Source organism: Cuculus canorus, chromosome 4 (genome assembly GCF_017976375.1).
Source record: "Cuculus canorus isolate bCucCan1 chromosome 4, bCucCan1.pri, whole genome shotgun sequence".
NCBI classification, from domain to species: domain Eukaryota; kingdom Metazoa; phylum Chordata; class Aves; order Cuculiformes; family Cuculidae; genus Cuculus; species Cuculus canorus.
Genome location: NC_071404.1, coordinates 78,181,137 through 78,199,095, shown reverse-complemented (window position 1 = coordinate 78,199,095; position 17,959 = coordinate 78,181,137). Strand labels below are relative to the sequence as shown.

The window sequence follows — 17,959 nt, the reverse complement described above, 5'->3', positions numbered from 1 at the left end:
AAACCAAAGCTGATGACATGGAACCCACAAAGGGGCTCATAAATTCAGAAAAGCCTTCACAATACCCATTTTACACGTTGATTAATACAATTACAAGAGTAACACACATACAAAAACAGTGATAAAAGGCAATTTCTTTCACGGCCAACAGCAGAACCCAACGTCCCCACAGAGCGTAACTGGCACAGCAGGTTCTGCTGCCAGCCTGGCTCAACCAGACAAGCACGTTCAGAAAGCCCTGGCTACTGGCACTGGAAAGGAAAATTATTTTGCACTCGCGCTCAAAGTAATCAGTCAAAAGCCATTCATTAGCAGAAACAATAGCTGGAAAGATGTTGGTGTGGCACGCACCTTCAGTATCATCACGCAATTGCTCCACCACATCAGTCAAATCCTCCCAAGAGTCTTTGCAAACAGCAAAAAAGAAAGGAAAAGAAAGAAAAATGTCATGCAAGCCATGATCTAAAGGAAAGATTCAAAATCAAGGTATAAGAAAAGGGTAACAGAAAGGTAGATTGCATAAAACAGAACCATTCACAGGGGCAGGGGTTTGCAAGTCAGAGGGGTTTACTAGTCTGCAGAAAGCAAGGCAGCAAAGCAGTTTTTCCGTGAGTTAAATTAAGGCAGGCTCCAAGAAAGCTTTAGAAGCTTTGCTTCTTTCTGCATTAACACAAGCAAGGTTTTTGTAAAGCACATCCTAAAAAGGAAAGCAAGAAAAGCATTATTTTGTTTGCAAAATCAAAGCACTGATAACTTCTTACATGTACGCAGTGTCAGCATTTGGTTGTTTCCTCGTACCCGGCCCCCCAGATAACAGAGAAACACAGCCCCCCATGGAAAGGAAGCACACTGAGAACAGGACACGCTGAGGATGTTGTAAACAAGGTCATACAGAGCCGTAACTCCGTTAAGACTGTCCCTCCAAATGAGAAGCCTCGCAGGGGTGATCCAACAGAGCTTGGATGCGATCACAGGTCTCATAGCGTTGTTGATGAGACCACTACAGCCTGGCTCCCCGCTGGGAGCCTGTGGCCAGCTGGCAGCCACAGGAGGAGCTGGGTAACCGGGAAAGGAGCAGGCAGGGGAAGGGAAACCAGTTCCAGCACAGCCACTAATTCCCTGCTTTCAAACCCAGCAAACCGAGCCTGACAGAGCTCTGGAAGGTCAGGACCCTGTGAGATTTCCAGCTCCCATACTTAAGTGCCCGCTTTCCCCAGCACTACCTGCTATCGGTGGAGCGTCCAAAGCCAGAGAAAGGTTCTGTTGCCTGCACAGCCCCACAGTGCCAAAGTCCTGAGCAAAGTACACCGTCTGTGAGGTCCTCCTCCCTCCCAGGGGAAAGCTATCACCCACCTCCACCACCAGAGCCAGGCCGGACAGCACACAGATACCAGCACTGTATTTAAATAACGGAAAATAAAGGCTAAATATCAGTGAAAACAATAATCCACCTGACTCCTAAAGCTGACTTTTTTGGGATCAGTTTTCTTCATACGCCACTTGTTCACTTCTCCCCTACGGCAGAGCACTGATGCAATGCTTAGAACAGCCCAACGCCCCAATCACTGCGTCCTGTTCACATACCCAGGTTAAACCAACAACCACTGTCGGTTCCGCAGGGATTTCTCCCCTCCTTGTAGGGCTGTAGAGGGAGGGACACCATCAGGATCACCCACTTCTCACACGGATTCTTTTGAGGAATTCCCTGCTACTGCAAGCCCAAAGCACTGGTGATGCTCCTCTCCCACCAGCTTCCCCACTGCTGGGCTTATTTTGGTCTATTATTACCGGTGTCGCAGCTTTCTGCAGGCCCAGGAGCTCTTTTGCAGACTGCCACATCCCTGGTGCCTTCCTGGACCCCACTGCACCCTCATCTTCGGTGCTGCAAACTGGAGTCCAGGACTCATAGGGCACTTCCACCCCTTTCACATTTATATTTGTTAAAACACAGGTGCTCGTTTGTCCAGTGCTGTTGTGGTTTCCTTAACCCTTAGTGAGTGAGTGATTCACCCAGAGCTCACAGTCAAACGCCCAGTGGGGTCACAAATGTTGTGTTTCATTATATCCCTACAGGCAATAACCTTACCCTCTTTCTAGTGAGAAATGTGTGAATTTATGCTGGCAGAAAGGCACCTGGGGATTTGTACAGATACAAGAGCAAAAGCATGTAACTAATTTGCACTCTTTCATCTTTTTGTTCATTTCTTCATGCACGTAACTGTGGTTCACAGACATTTCATTTCTTCTTTTAGACTATACCATTTCCCCACTTGTCTGGAATTTCCATTGAGAAACACCATGCATGTGTGTAAATACCACAAAACTCCGCAGCTCAATTTTGTTTCCCAGTTCCTTACCACGGTATCAATGAGAGAAACTCAATACTTCGGGTTATTAGGGAAAATACTAAAGCCTGCAACTGGTGGGGCCCAAGTTCAGAGAACAGGATGACCAAGACTTTTCAGCCTTCAAAAACCAACCACCTCCTTCAGCCACATTACCAAGAAGATGAGCACTACAGAATTGAGTGTCCCGCTGGAATAAATACAGGAGCAAGTTCTTGACAAAGAAACCAGAGTACTCATCACTAGAATACTCATAATGAAAACCCTAGCTGTTATTTTTACATTGAGGTTCTGAGGTTCCTCTCTGCTTTGCTGACACAGGGGCTGTGTTTTCCACTGCTCCAACCAGCAGCAAATCAGACGTAGCGTTGGCCAATTCACCCAGTTCAGCACTGGGGCAAGAAACCCTCAAACGCCTCAGCAGAGGGACCACAGCTGCTCAGGAGCAGCGCGAGTTCAAGTGCTCTCACTGCCAACCATAAAGCCTTCCAAATCCAATGGCAAATGAGGTTTACCAGGATATTCAATCCTTTGCTAACAATTAAAATGCAAAACCGCTTTAATGAGCGGGGATACTAATGTATATGAAGAAGTAGCCCTGCTACGCTATGACTTCATTCCACTAATAAGAACATTTCAGAAGAGGTGAAGGTTAATGGAGAGCGAATGGTTACCTATGGTGAGAGAACTAACACAAGCTTTCCCTCCAAACTTTATCTTCCTCCATTTGCTCGTATTTTCATTTCTGGGATAGTATTTCTCATAGACGTAGCCAATACCTAACAGTTACACTGAAATCTGGAACCACTCATGCAGGAATAAGGGATATTGCCAGTGGATACGCCTTCCCATGCAAATAAAAGCTTTTAAAAATGATTTCATGCTGCTATTAAACAGAAAGAGTGCTTCATATTTTATTTTGACTTTATTAGCCTAACACAGGACTGGGAATAGAAACCTTAACAAATATCTCAAGCTACCCCTATATCTCCAGATTCCCATCCAACTGCGCACTGCAACACAATGCTCCCACACCTCCCAGCAGCTCCAGACACGGTTGGGAAAAATCCCAAGTCCAAAGGCTCAGCAGTGAGCTGCCACATCAGTACCCAATGATGGGAAAATACACAAAAACTGAGTATGGAAAGGTGAAGCCGAGATCGTGGCTCCTCACACTATGGGCAGGACAGGGATAAACCAGCATCTGATTCTTGTCACAGGGTTTTGAACAGGTCTCATGAGCAGAATCCAGTGGAAGTTCCCAAATGTCCCTGTGATACTCTAAATAAACCTAAACAAGCACCAAATGAGGCCTTTAGTAAATGCTGGGAAGTTCCAGAGACCAGAGCAGTGCCAACCTTCTGTATTGCTGTCAAGCTGCTGACACAGGATATATTCATCGAGGTATGATGTGCGATGAACGCGATCACCTCAAACACAGCATCTTGGCTTATTCCTGGTACCGCTTACCAGTAGATCTCCCAGTTTGCTGTACGCCAGGCAGCAGAAAGCTAAGTTTTGACACAAACTACTTTCTTGGCCATCAGTTTTCCACCCACATCCTTCTTACCTCCATTAGCAAATACCGTGTGAGTGCAACCAGGAGGATGGAAGGCTCCAAACTACTCATACAGCATTTTTTCATGTCTGAAGACAGACGCTCACAACAAAGCAGTAAACCCACACATTCTTTTAACAGTTTCCAAGCACCACATGAGAATCCAGTGCCTCCCAAGACTAAATCAGACAGGATCTGGTTGGGTTTGGTTAGTTTCTTTTTTTAAGAGCAGAAGTCCTTAGTAAAGGCATAAGATGAAGCTGAGAAGTCAGTAAAATAACCCAAAAAAACCCCGGCACCAATTTTGGGAAGTGAAAACCAAGCTACAGAAAGCACTCTGCACATGTCCGTTGAGCTGCTTCAGCTGCTCAGAAAGGCTGGCACAAATGGGATACTGGCTGTGCAGGGGCTTACAGAAAGCATTAACTCTGCTGAAGAAACCAATACACACATCAGGGTTCTCACCTTCTTTCACCGATAAGGGCTAATTTTAAGTTTGCCTACAACAGTAGAGGAGGTAAATACTGAACACAGCAAAAACATCAAGGAACAAAGGCAGCTTTCTCCCCATCACTCTTCTTTACTCAACATGGTCCTGTTATCCAAGCACTCCAGGCCTGTATTCACATTGCTTTTTTCCATTAAGACTAGCACATTCTCCTTCACTCTGTGGACAAACACCACTTTTATCATGAAACAGAGACATACAGTCAAATTATTATATTTATTTAAATCACATTACCTCATATTTGTTGCCTTAGGAATGATAAGTAATATAACTAATAAGAAAAAAATTAAGTGGCCAAGAAAGAAGATTAAGCAGATGCTGTTAATCTCATTGAAGGTATGTTAGGAATTTCTTCAGTTAAGATTTGCAAAACAGGTGGATTGTGAGAGGTCATCAAAGAAAAGGGACCAGTAGTTGCACCATCAAGTTCAAACACCTCGCAGTCCAAATACTGAGGAAGCAACCGGACAGGCTGCACCCTCGAACGCCAGGAGCAATCTACTCTGAACTTCAAGCAGCTTAAGAAAAAACAGTGTTAGGAACCGACTACATAGAAACCCCATCTCTAAATACATATGTACAGAGAGCCTTGCATAAAAAAAAATAAAGTCCATTAATTTCATCGCGTAACTTCTGCCTGGGAAGGCTGTTTCCAAACAGGAAGGCTGGAGCTAAAACCACTTAACACACATGCCTTCTCCAGTGCCAGAACTGCTGCCCCACCAGAGGCCTGCCTGTCCATCCCAGCTCTCCATGCCAAGCAGGAGACCAAACCAGAGAAGCCAGAGTGCTGCTGCTGCTGGGGAGCCTCTGCTCTCCTCGTCCACCTGCCGCTGGGCTCTGCTGACCCAGGCACCAGCCGCTTCCTGCCGGTAAGGGCTGGCTCTGGTTCTTCCCTCTGACCGCACCGTGTGCCCACTCTGCCCCACACCTACAGCCTTTGCTCTCCAAGTTCACGCATCCCTACCCGGCACTCAGCTGCCCTGAGCTGCTCTACACCATCTACTCTTCGGGCTTTCACTCCAAACCGTGACAAGTCACGGCAGTATTTTTAGTGCAAAGCCGTTACAGGATGTTGTTGTTTTCAAGGCCACTGTCATCACTCCTGTTTTAGCACGTGCTGCCACTCACTTGGCAGCACCAGGGTCACGGACACGGCCAGTTTTCCTGTGCCGTGGACATTTTTACACAGTTAAAGCTTGCACTGCGCTAACAGAAATAGTCAGAGACCTGCAGCAAACTGGGAGGGCATGAAAAGGAAAAACACATACTTGGGAATTCCAAGCCCACTGTCCATGAGGATACAGGACAAGTAAAGAGGTGCATCACAGGCATAAAACAGTGCAATCTCACTGTCTCCCACGATGACCATGGAATTGTAGAATCATTTAGGTTGGAGAAGACCTCTAAGATCATTAATTCCAACCATCAGGCATTTCCACATGTTACAGCTGCATGGAGTTACCTGGAATGCTTCTCCACAATCAGCCTGCTTCTAGAGGGAGTAATTACTATGGGAAACATCTCCTTCTACTTCAGCACTTGACAGTTGGCACAAAAAACACCCCAGAAATCTCAAAACCATTACTTCTCCCCCCATCTTGGTTGCAATGTTGCAACACTTTAGATTCAGTATCTCTGAGGGAATTTAAACCTGCCTCACATTGCCCAGATCTGACCTCATTTAGACTGAACAAGCTTGAGAGAGCAAAGAAAACAATTCTGGATTGTAATTTCTTAATTATAGCATTGAAAATACTCACAAAAATTTAAATCAGAAACCAGAATCAGAGGACCTGTGATATGGGCCTCCCCTTGCCTCACAGGGCACTCAGTCACTGTCTCCAAATTTCTTCCAACCAGCTGATGGGCTGCCACGTGATACTAGGTGTCCTCAGCAACTCTTTACATGTCCACCTCCCCTCCCTTTTGGTTGTCTGTCTTCCCAGTCAGTTCCCTTGCTGCCTGGCTTGCGGTGGGATTCAGTATGAGCACTGAGGGTAGGGCACAGTCTCTGGATCCTACAATCCAACTGCTCTTCAAAACATTCATGACCACTAACACACATGATCTTGCAGATTATTGACTTCACCTTTCTTCTATCCAATCTGATTTCCAGGTCCTTCAAACGTCCCTTCTTTAGGGGTTTCTGCATCACGTGTGCTTCTAACAAGAGAATAATATCACACAGATTCTGTCCACACATTAGCAGTCCCTGCTACTCTCAGGACTGTTTCCACAGCAGATCTGTCCTGCAATGGGAAAGGTACAACCCTTGGAGCCATTCCACCTCTCCCCACACTTGACTTCTCCTATTCCACATTTCCAGAGAAGTTCCAGAGCTCCTGCCTGGGTGTGCTTCGTTCCCTACAGACTGACGTGGCTTCACCAGGACCACAGCTCCGGCAGCAGAGCCCAGCAGGGCGTATAAGGCCTCGTGTCACACGGTCCCCTCACAACTGCATGGCTCTGCAGCTCCTCCACCAAAACAGAGACTCTTGCCCCTCCAGGCAAACCGAGGTGCCAAGAAAGCTGCCAATTTGCAAAACAAAAATATGACTAACAGGGTCCTGCTGCTTCTTGAAACCATCCTGAAGTATGCAAGAAAACACAGCCAAATACCTGAGCAGAAAATGGAGAGAAAAAGCAGAATCCGAAGGATGACTGAATGAAGATTAACGGGCAAGAGGGATTTGAGCACTGAGAAGAGCATTTGGTTCTTCTGGAGAGTTAGACCAGTTCTACTCAGGACATTTTATGGAAGCATGCGACTAAAACTAAAACATCTGAATTACAGGTCAAAAAAGAGGAAAAAATCTGATCTTAGTTACCAAAAAAGATACTACCAAACAGATAATGTCATCATTACTTGTCGTACACACACCACTAATTGCCCATTTCAGTGCAGATAGGATTTAAAAATAAGATTTGGGACACTGTAATTCTTGACAGTTGCAAGTACATCCAGATCGCGCAGCCATCACGTGGATCCCTCCTGTTCTCAATTACAAGTTAATCCCACGAGAATTACAGTTTCCACTGCTTTAAGGTGAAGCTCCTCACAACTATTACTGATTATTCCAAGTAGAAATTTAACATCCAGTAAAACCGTTGGGGGCTGTTTTTCACTCCGTCACCTTTCCCAAAAGCCGAGATCTGTGTTCAGTCCCACATACACACACGCACTCTTGGACATGCAACAGAAATGCAATCGCAATGTTTTTCACACTTCGGTCCCTTGAGATGCCTCAGTGATCCTATTTAGACTGCAAGCAAACCTCAGCTTTGCAGCATGTTCCATTCCGTGCCACCCACACAGCACAGGGGAAGCTCTGGTTACCTAATTAAGAACCACTGCTTGTTTAAAAAAAAAGAAATCTCATTTTCTAAGCCAAGCAGATTTGCAAAATCCGCTTATTTGCATACAGACCAAATTGTTCCATCTGAAAAATAAAACTAATTGCTCTACTGTTAAACAGAGCATCCAGGGTAGGTGCGATATGGAATACAGGCAGTTGCAAGACACTCAGTAACTACACTCGCGCATCAATCCTTCTGCTGCTACCCTGGAACTGAAGTTTTGCTCAGAGTTAGAAACTCCAATTCTGTGGCAGGAATGGGATTACGCCAAAGTTACACCATTTCATCTCAGATCAGAACCTGTTTCCCATAGTGGATTGCCTCTGACTTCAGAAGAAGCACAAATCGGGCTTGGTTTTACCAGAAAATATCACCTCCACAGGAGGATAGTGAACATGTTCAACATTTCCAATGCCCTCACATTGTGATCTGCCTCCCCGTCTCTCCAGCTCCTGTCACCAAACTGGCCTCAAGTGGGATTATTCCAGGGAAGGCAGCAGCAAACAGACTCCCAAGGAAAGGGCTGGCAGAAACGCTGAGCACCCACTGCAGCTCCTGCCTCTCTGCTTTGGGAGCTCTTGGAGGACAACAGGAAAGCACAGCAATCTGCCTCGAGCTCCTCTCACATCCCAGCTCGGAGACTTGGCGCCATCCAAACCCTTGTGCTGATGCAGAAAATTCCCACTGGAATTAAGAGTACTGGTGAGGGGTATGAAACCAGAGCAGGTAGGAATCACTTGCTTCATCCTCCTGTTGTACTTTTATATTGTCATTCCTAAGTAATCTCCTTTAAAAAAAAAAAAAAAAAATCAACCAAAAAAAGAGAAATAATACAATATGAGCACTACCAACAAACCACTTCCATTGGAAGGAAAAAAACAAAAGTACTGCAGCTTCTTGTTCAGCACAATTCGGTTCTCAGATAATTTACTTTTTTTGTCCTACCTTTGGTATCACTACAAGAAGAGAAAAGCACCTTTTAAAATAGTAAGGTGGAAACCCACACCACAGGTGATGGGACTAAGCAAAGCCCGAAGGCATGAGGCCTGTCAGACAACTCACATGAAAGAGCTGGGAATGCAGGAGAGAAGAAGCTGGGAATGCAAGACGGGAGAAGCTGGGACCGCTGGTCTCCTGCGCCATTTCACCCCCCTGTGTCATCCCAGGGCGTTCCATGACAGCAATCCAGCACAAGTTGTGGCAGTCAGAATTCTCCACCTAAAACCTTATTTTCCCACCACATTTTAACCTTTCCCATTCCACGTCCTGCTCTGTTCTTGACCCTTCACTTTCTTTTCTGACCTCCCAGTTCTGGGATGCCAGGATAGGTGCAGACATTGATGCTGCCAGGCCAGGAGCACAGTTTCTGCTCCTCCTCAGCATGACGGCAGCAGTGAGGAGGAGGAAGGCAGGCAGGATGACTGCCTGTGGGGAAGAGGAGATCACTGATGGAAGAGGAGCCAGTGGTACAAAACTCTGTGAAAGCAGCAAGAGCCGAGGCACCAAAACTGGAGGCTCCAAACCCTTACTTCAGCAAGCTGTTGCATTTGCTATCGCAATCAATGTTTAAGGAAAAAACCCACAACATTCTCTAATGCCTTTGGCAGAACTCTAGAGTCTTTTCTTCTTCCCTCCTCCTTCCTCCCCACCATTCAGGTTTATGGAGGACTGCAGGACACACGGACCTCACCTCCTAGGTCCTCTGCTCCTCCTCTCAGACAAGCACTCGGTGCCTGCAAGCCCCAGCACCCCATCCCTCAGCCCGCGCACACCGCAGCACCGCAGCAGTGCTGATGCAGTGGCACCAGATCCAATGCCAGGAATAAAGCTGGGTCAGCTTTTCCATTATCAACACTTCTTCCTGACCTTCTGTCTTTGCCTAAAATAGGACCCAGGTCCAAAACCCCCACCCAAAACAACTGGTCTTTCTGCCTCCCAACAAACAACCTTAATTTACGAACAGATAAACAGCTCCATAAAAGTCTGTACAATATAGCTTTTGTCTTTTTTGAATTATTTTTTTGACATAGGAATTATATAATATGGCAATGCAATGAGCAAGTAGTATTTTCTAACCCTTTCTAATCACTGCAAGAGTGACTACACTTACAGCTTTAAAAACAATTACTTGGGTTTTGAGGAAGGGTTAATCTACTACTGGTGTTTGCATTGTTTACACAGGCATGCACGAGTGCAATCTGGACGCATATTCAGCCCATCTGAGAAAGGCAATCCAGAAGAGCTCTATTATAGACTGGGTCTATGTACTACTCGATTAATGTGAGCCTACCTTCCCTGAGAGTTTGCTTGAGGCGAGAAGGCAGAGAGAAAAGAGACCTCCACAAACAAGGATGTAAAGACCCCTTTGGCAGTGTGACTGAGAGGTTTTCCAGGCAATACTGTGGAGACCCCTGGATTGCTCAGGTCAGTTACTAAAGACAAGATGACAAGTCAAGAGCAGTCACTACTGAAGAGAAAGAAATCGTACATATAAAAATCAGCCCACCTACACTGGAGTCTACTGCTAAAAAACCCAAGCCCCTGAAGTCCCAAACCACACCAGTAAGACCAAGCAAGGTCTGAGCAAGCCCACGCTGCACAAAAGAACACAGGAATCGGAAGCTGCCTGAGCTACTGCACCCTGGGCTCGCCCTGCACTTGCTACTCCGGTTCTGCTTCCCCAAGCCTGCATCACCGCTCCGAAATCCCAGGGCACCTCCAGAGGCAGCGCTGGGCTCCGCTTTTGAGGCTTCTGTCTGCACCCCACTGTGTGATGAGGTATTTGGCAAAGCGAATTCAAACCCAAGGGCTGCTACCACTGCAAGCAGTTCTCAATAGGAATGAAATTATCACCCGGGGATTAATTTTAAAGCTCAAATCCTCACCACAATTCAAGCTGCCTCACCCAGTAAGACAGCAATGCAGGAAGACGTTACAAGCAGCGTCAAACGGGTCAGGCAAGACTCCTTGGTGGAACTGCACTTCAGTAGCGACTGGGAAAGGGCAGGTGTGAAAAGATAGAGACCCCTCGCCGTAAAAACAAGATGCCTGGCACCCAGCCAGGGGCACTCAGAACCCGACCATGTTGGTGACCACAGGAACTCTGGCTTCTCTCCAAAATTCTGTCAGAAATTCATCCTCCTTCTTCCCTGCTTTTTTTTGTTGGCAGAGCAATGTGTGCGGATGTCCTTTTGTGTTTCTAGCACTCACAAACCTTTCAATCCTCATTTTAAGTGACCTAGTATGAAATTCTTTTCAGCACCACCACAAATCCTTTTAAAAGAAAGCAAGATGGGTTAAACCCCTGCTTTTTGGGCTTTCCAAGCCATTATAAACAACAGCACGCTCAACAGACACGAGCTAGAAGACTTGTGATGGTGGAATCACTTCCAGTAGGCATCACTTGGGGCTCTCCAAAAACTACCCGCTGACCGCACACTGACACACATCTGCCTTTTGCCAGCACGCTCCATTTGTAACAGCTGACAGCTATCAGAGCTGTGAGCTCTTTTTTAAGAGTAAAATCATGATTAAGCGTGATCACTGAGCACATATCATGGTTATCTTCCTCCCCGAGACACACAAACCTGATCTTTCCAGATACATCTTAATAACTGAGCGCAAATCCATCTCTCCTAAAGGGGTGGGTTACAAAAGACGCAGCAAATTCTACAGATGATCTGAAGCACCCGTCTGGCTTTCTCACATTTCAAATGGTGTCCAGGTTCTCCAGAGCCTCTCATCCCAGAGACACCCCCTCCCAACTCGGCACCGTACCAAGGTGATGGCTGCGGGGCTGCTGAGGCAGGGAACCGGACCGTACCTTCATGGGTAGGCTCTGGGTCGGGTGTCAGCGAGATGTCGTCCAGCTCACGCAAGCAGAGCCATTCTCCATCCATCGACACTCGGAATTTGCAAAGATAGATGGTCTCCATGGCAGCCTGAGTGATCTTGTCTGTGGTGGGGGTTGGCATGTCGCTTTGAGGCGTCAGAGCAGACATGATGACTCAGCTGGTACAACAACAACGGGGGGAGAAAAATAAGAACGGAAAAGAAAAGCTTTCTGAAGAAGAAAATAAGAAATACCTTGCTATTAAAGGACAGATGTGCTCAGGATCGCACAGACCGCTCTGGCCTTTTCATATATAAAGCAAGGTAAAAATGCTGGTCCTTCACGCTCGCCTCTTCCTCCCTCGGTTCCACCGACTGTCGGCGTCTTCAGCTATGCCAGAGGCTACCAATCCACAAAAAACCTGGCTTCTGCATCAAAGACAGGTAATGAGGGGGAAAAAAAGGTTAAAATAAAAATATAAAAAGAAAAAAAAGCAGAAGGAGGGAAAAGAATGGCTTCCCCTGATGATCACCCAAGACAAAACAAAGGAAGCCTGAAGAGACGGCGATCCAGGTTTGCTGGAATCCAAGTGGCAGTCGCTCTCTCCGCAGGCGAGGCAGGGCAGCGAGTGCCGGGTGCCGGCAGGATTGGCTGTGCGCAGTAGGCAGGGTGGTGACCAAAATGGCTGACTAATGAACTGAACCCAACATCCAGGCTCATGTGATCAGCCGCTCCGAGTGCAGGGCTGGCAATTCCCAGGATGCTGCCCAGACGCTGCTGATGCAGGGATGGCAATTAGGCTCTCATCATCCGCAGCACCTTCTCCTCAGGCTCCGCAAGCAGGCACAACGCGCCAGGCAGGCTCCTCGTCCGCCACCTCGTACTACAAAGGCGCACAGAGCGCGAAGCACACAAAGGCACATTTGTATTCCTTTCACATGCCTGAGTGTCACTGCAGGAATTAAACCAGAACCTTTGTTTTCATAGCAGGGGTGCAAGTCACAGTTGGGTTTATTCGCTGGGTAACCTTCCCAAAGGGTCACTTTGAGCTAAGATTTCCCCACACCATGCTAGGATGGGTTTATCCACCCAGGGAAACAGTGAGGAAAAAAGGCCTGGCTCCAAGCATTTTGGTGATCAAGGATTAAGCTCTTTTCACATGGAAGAACAATGAGAGACACCACTATCAACACGTACAGCTATGTGACTGCATCTTACACTTCAAAAACCTCATGTGAAAGTTGCTCCTGCTCAGGCGAGGCCAATGCAGCAGAATTTACCTCTAAGCAGGCAGAGAAACAGGCTTTCAGTCCCCAAGAACAAGGAGACAGCACGGTGTGGCCCTGTCACTTCCCATGTCCCCATATCTCTCCAGGGAGAGGAGATCCCAGGTCAGACAACCTTCTGACTTCCAAGGTCACTACTTCCCCAGGGCACAGGACACGATGGCACCACTGCTTCAACTGCAACACAAGGCAACAGTGAATCAGCCTGTCTTATTTGAGTCTGGGTGGCTCCAGCAGCTTTGTGGAGAGCCGATGGGTAGCATCTATCCAAAATCCCCACCACCACATGGATTCAGAGAAGGCTGATTGTTCACCCAAAAAGTGTACTGACAGGAAAAAATGAATGAATCCTGCATGGGACCGTAATTGTTCTTCATGCTTTCTCTTCCCTAAAGAAATACTCAAACGGACTTCTGTCTATTTCTTAGTGAAACACAAACACCGACTGCTTGATACAGAATTCAGTGTGCCAATGCATAAAAAAGCTCTGTGAGAAACACCCCCATTGTGGAAAAAAACTCATAAAACTTGGAAAAAAAAAAAAGGGGAGGTTAGGAGCTGCTATTTCCAAGTGAGCAGAGGAAGCAGTCGCTTTCAGTGAGAACTTCCTACTTGGTGCACAACGTTTTGACTCAGCACCTCTTTCCCCCATCAGATAAAACCAAACTGCCAGGCAGCCTGTTACCACAGAGATGCAAGGGAGAACCGTTTCACAAATGACAGCAGTTATTGTTGTTCCTTCCCCCTAGGAAAGAAGGGGGTTTATAAACTGTGCTGACAGCCTTATCACTCCCATGATGTTCATCCCTCCTTTCCACAAGGACAGCCCGTAGGCTTAGCATTCCATTGTGCCACTCCAAAGCAGCTGCAGGAGAACAGCCATGACATCAACGTTGCCAGCCTTTTGAAAGGGTCTAACAACCAACCAAGAGTCACAATAAACCCTTTGGAATCAACCAAGCACCATAAGTTATTGCACAAGCGATTATCCCACACATCCAGTTATCAGACAGTTTAATCTTTTGTTTCGGAATCGAGCTGTTACACAAGCAGCATTAGGTGCAGCCCTTCAACTGGTTTTCTTCTACGCCATGTCCTTCTTCTTAACATGAACAACTAAGAGAAACCAGAATGCCCCTTCCAGCTCAACTGTATTCTCAGACTCCTGTTCCAGCTGCAAATACTCCATAGGGACATTTAAAGTACTTGAAAAATGTTTTCCAGCTATGATTAATTTCAGTTTATCAGCATGTTTTGCTCAAAACAAAGCTTTAGACCCAATCAACCACTCACAGATTTTGAACAATTGCCACCTTAAAAGAAACTGAGCTACTTCACCTCTGTAAAACAGTACCTTTACTCCAAGACACAAAATTATACAATTTAGATGATACACCTGTACCTTTGACAAGTCATGACAAATTATACACTCAGAACTCTGAGTTTTATTTGATTTTTTTTTAAGGACAAGTTCAGAACTTGTTCATCGAGCCGATTTGTTTTTTCTGGCAGAGTTCTGACATGGGTATTTGCATACCTACGAACTCGCCAGCGGTCCAGAGCCAGCTGTAATCCCCGGGCTCCAGTGCACAGTGAAATTCACACCTACAGCGTAAAACCAGAGGACTTCCCTTCCCAATGCAGCCTCCAGGGTAAGCTAAGGCAAGCAGCAGAACCGTAACAAATGGGTAATGTCCGTCAATCAGCTACGGTACCAGGGGAAGTAAAAACTCTACTCGGAAAAGACAAGCCCAACGCAACTCATCCCAAACAGAAGCTTTCCTGTGACTTGCTGACCTGCGAGCCCTTCATCACCACCTGCAGACACAGCACAAACTTTTCCCTACCCCCATCCTGTGCCTTTAAGCTATAAAGCAGCACAGCACCTGATAAAGAAACAAAAGAAAGGTACCAAATATTTGTATTTTCATAAAGCCGCTGATAAAGCTACCACAAAACTCAAGGCCAAGGGATAAAGCCCCATCAGCATGTAGTGAGTTGTCAAAGGACAAAACAATACCGAGCCTAGGCATAAACAAAGAGGAGGTTGTTAATGAAGAATCACTTTCTCAATTCCAAACGAGTCAGGCAGCCTCAACTGGTCCAACAAAACCTGTGTTAGCCACACTGGAAAAAGTGGAGAGAGGCTTTGGCTGCACTACAGAACAAGGCAGGGTTTTGTAAATACATTTCAAGATGAAAGAATCCGACATTGACAGTGTTGGAAACTCAAGAACTGAATTTAAGCACTCCATCAGCTACCAGTATTTGAAAGCTTAGCTGTGCTGGCAAGTACTCTTGGTTTCAAAAGCTGCACAAACTGTAATTATCTAAGCCATAAATCAAATTCCCCAACTATCTTCTGGGCTCCACAGGGCATCTCTGGGATAAGTCGTACTTTCAGCGTTCAGTCATTAGCAGGAAACTTTCCCCAACCACTGTGCAGAGACTGGAGCAGCCACGCAGCAACATGGCAATGCTGGCAGATGAGGTTATCGCTTCACATGGCTGCGCCGCTTCTGGTTATTTAAAATCGCAGGAGACCACAGAACCATGAAAAAGCCACCGACACTGGGAACAGGAACCGCTGCCAAAGGGAACTGTCCGGTGGCAGCAGTGCATCTAACACAGCTGCTCCAAGTGTCTGAGAAGGACGACAATGCCAGAGGGAACGCCATGCAAGTAGGATACACATTCTGAGGAAATAAAGGAATCTCAAATAACAGGGACACCTGGAACTTTGCAAGCTAAAACTGTGAGCGGGCTAAAGGAAGCTTAATAACTCAAAAACCAGTTACACTATTTCTTAATTCATGGCACAAACGACAAACTGGGTTTTGACTACCTACTGTAAAATACAGAGATCTTCGGCAAGGATGGAAGTAGTTCCCATAACTGAGGGTACAAGTAAAAAAGGGGAAGGAAAAGCCTACTATAGTATCAGGATATCTAGTGGGTTTCAGTGATAGCAGGGAATGGTTTGGGGTTTTTTGTTTCAGGGTTTGTTGTTTTTGGTTTTTTTTAAGACAGCATAATCAAGCTGCCTTTACTGTATTTAAAAAGCATTCTAAAGGTTTTGCTTCAGCTCAGCATCTTTAAGCAAATCATCTTGTTCCTTCTTTCTGTCCAGAACCATCTGCATCAAAACTGCAGGTGCTACTGGCATGAAACTCTTTTGCCATCTCCTTCCCTCAGCAGCTCCCACCTCCACCTCATGCCTAGAACCGTATCATCTCTCCTACCTTGTAAATAAGAAAATTGCGGTAAGATGGAGAAAGATCATTGGAGGGGAAAAACACATGTCTGAGAGAAAATGTGTAGAGAAAAAAAAGTTGGAATAGAGATGCTTTCTTATGATTTCAGTCAGATATTCTTTACCCATGTTTCCCACTGCAGGGCTGGCACCAGTGTCCCTGTAACACAGGCACCAAGCCTTCCCTGGGCACCAAGAACCCCGGCACTGACTTCCACAGCTCTAATCAGCTCACAAACAACTAACGCACTTTCCAGATTTTCAAATATAACATTAAAGAGCTGTACAGCACCTTCAATCCTGTGGCAAGACCGAGACAGAGAGGGAGAACAGATTAATACTGCATTATAACAAAAAAAAAAACAAAACCAAAAAACCCAAAAAAACCAACTTCAAAGAAACCTCCAAAATATTCTGAAATACTGTTTTTCAGTGTATCGGTCACCATGTTCACAAGAACACATAAAGACAATACACACTACTTATTTGATGATTACTTGTGGAAAGGACCTTCAGGCACCGCAGGGCAGAGCTCATGCTCTGGCAGTGAACACCCATCACTGAAACTGCTGCTCTCGGTTTACAGCTACCACAGAGCATTAGTATTCATCGAGTATAATCGCCTGTTTTTAATACACGCACGAGACACAAAAATAGCTTCCTTCACACTCCTCAGTTTATCTGAACTCTAAATATAACTGCAGTGCTGAAGAACGACGGGAAGCAGGCATGAAGGATTACCTCGAGTACTGTTGCAGAGCAAGAACAGTTTATGCCAAGCGGCTGTACATTACCACAAGATGAATTCAGGAGAGTTGAGAAAAGCCTGTGAAACAGGGTCCCACCAGCCAGTGAGGGTTCTCCCCAGTAACACCACCCCAGATGTGACATCTTTAGAATTCAGACCACAATTAACACTGCCACACCTCAGCACTGCACACAGTAAACGCTGCTTAGAGGAGATGCAAACAGACAGCACCTGCAAGGCTCCCTACTCTACAGGTAGGAGGACTGAGCTCAGCAGTTAAACGCACAGCATACTTTCTCTACCGGCGCAAAGCACTACCCACTGCTTTCATGGCAAGCAAAACTTTGCAGCGGAACCCACTGCTACTGCCGCTCCATGGTGAATACACGAAAGCTGCTATTTCAGATATGCAATCAGAAAAAAAACTCAAACCCAAATAAACCATGAAAAAAATTGATCTACAGAGTATGCCCCAAGAGGAAGAGTCCAAGTCACCATGCGAGCAGATGGATTCCTGTTCCCTCAGACACCGCTATCACTGCTGCGGTTACTGAGCAGGCTTTGACATACGATACTGCACAGGCTTCAAAACCAACGAGGAACTGTAATACACATTCCATAAGGCTTTTTCACAAAGGTGACATGAACAGCCAGTGCAGAGTGAGGCTAATGTGGGGTGAAACAGTGCTCATCCAAGGAAATTATACACTAACTCCTTAAGCACAAACACACCCATATCGTCGCCTCTGTTTGGGCACACCTGCACACAAGGCTTCTCATGACAAAGTCTGAACAGCAAAAGCACGATGGCCAAGATTAAACATTCTTCTTAAAAGTCTTCTTTTCCAACAGAAAAGGCTCAGTCCCTTGCACACACAGCACAGGACTATAGTGGGTAAAGATTTCTTGATGAGAGAAAAAAAAACAAGGTAAAAAGGAAGGTTTTTAACAGTGATGTTTCAGTTTAAACAGCAACTCATTGCAGAGGGAGTTCTGGACTGCAGACAGAAGTTCACAGTCAGAGAGAGCCCTTTATATAGCTCAAAACAAAGTCAGGGCATCTCAGCTG

General features: G+C 46.1%; 1 protein-coding gene across 9 annotated transcripts in view; it reads right to left on the bottom strand.

Moving 5' to 3' along the window:
- RUFY3 (RUN and FYVE domain containing 3) overlaps window positions 1-17,959 on the bottom strand; it is a 46,108-nt gene that overhangs the window by 26,652 nt on the left and 1,497 nt on the right. For 3 of the 9 annotated variants that reach the window (XR_008449875.1, XM_054066406.1, XM_054066411.1), the window contains exon 2: window positions 352-405. The exons of 1 other annotated variant lie outside the window; for it this stretch is intronic. Coding sequence is in view for 7 of the 8 variants with exons in the window: in XM_054066406.1 (XP_053922381.1) it covers window positions 352-405 (54 nt within the window). In the remaining variant the exon portion in view is untranslated. Of the gene's footprint in view, window positions 1-351; window positions 406-11,594; window positions 16,276-17,959 lie in introns of those variants that run through there. 5 more of the 9 variants (XM_054066408.1, XM_054066407.1, XM_054066414.1 and 2 more) reach the window with 5 other exon arrangements.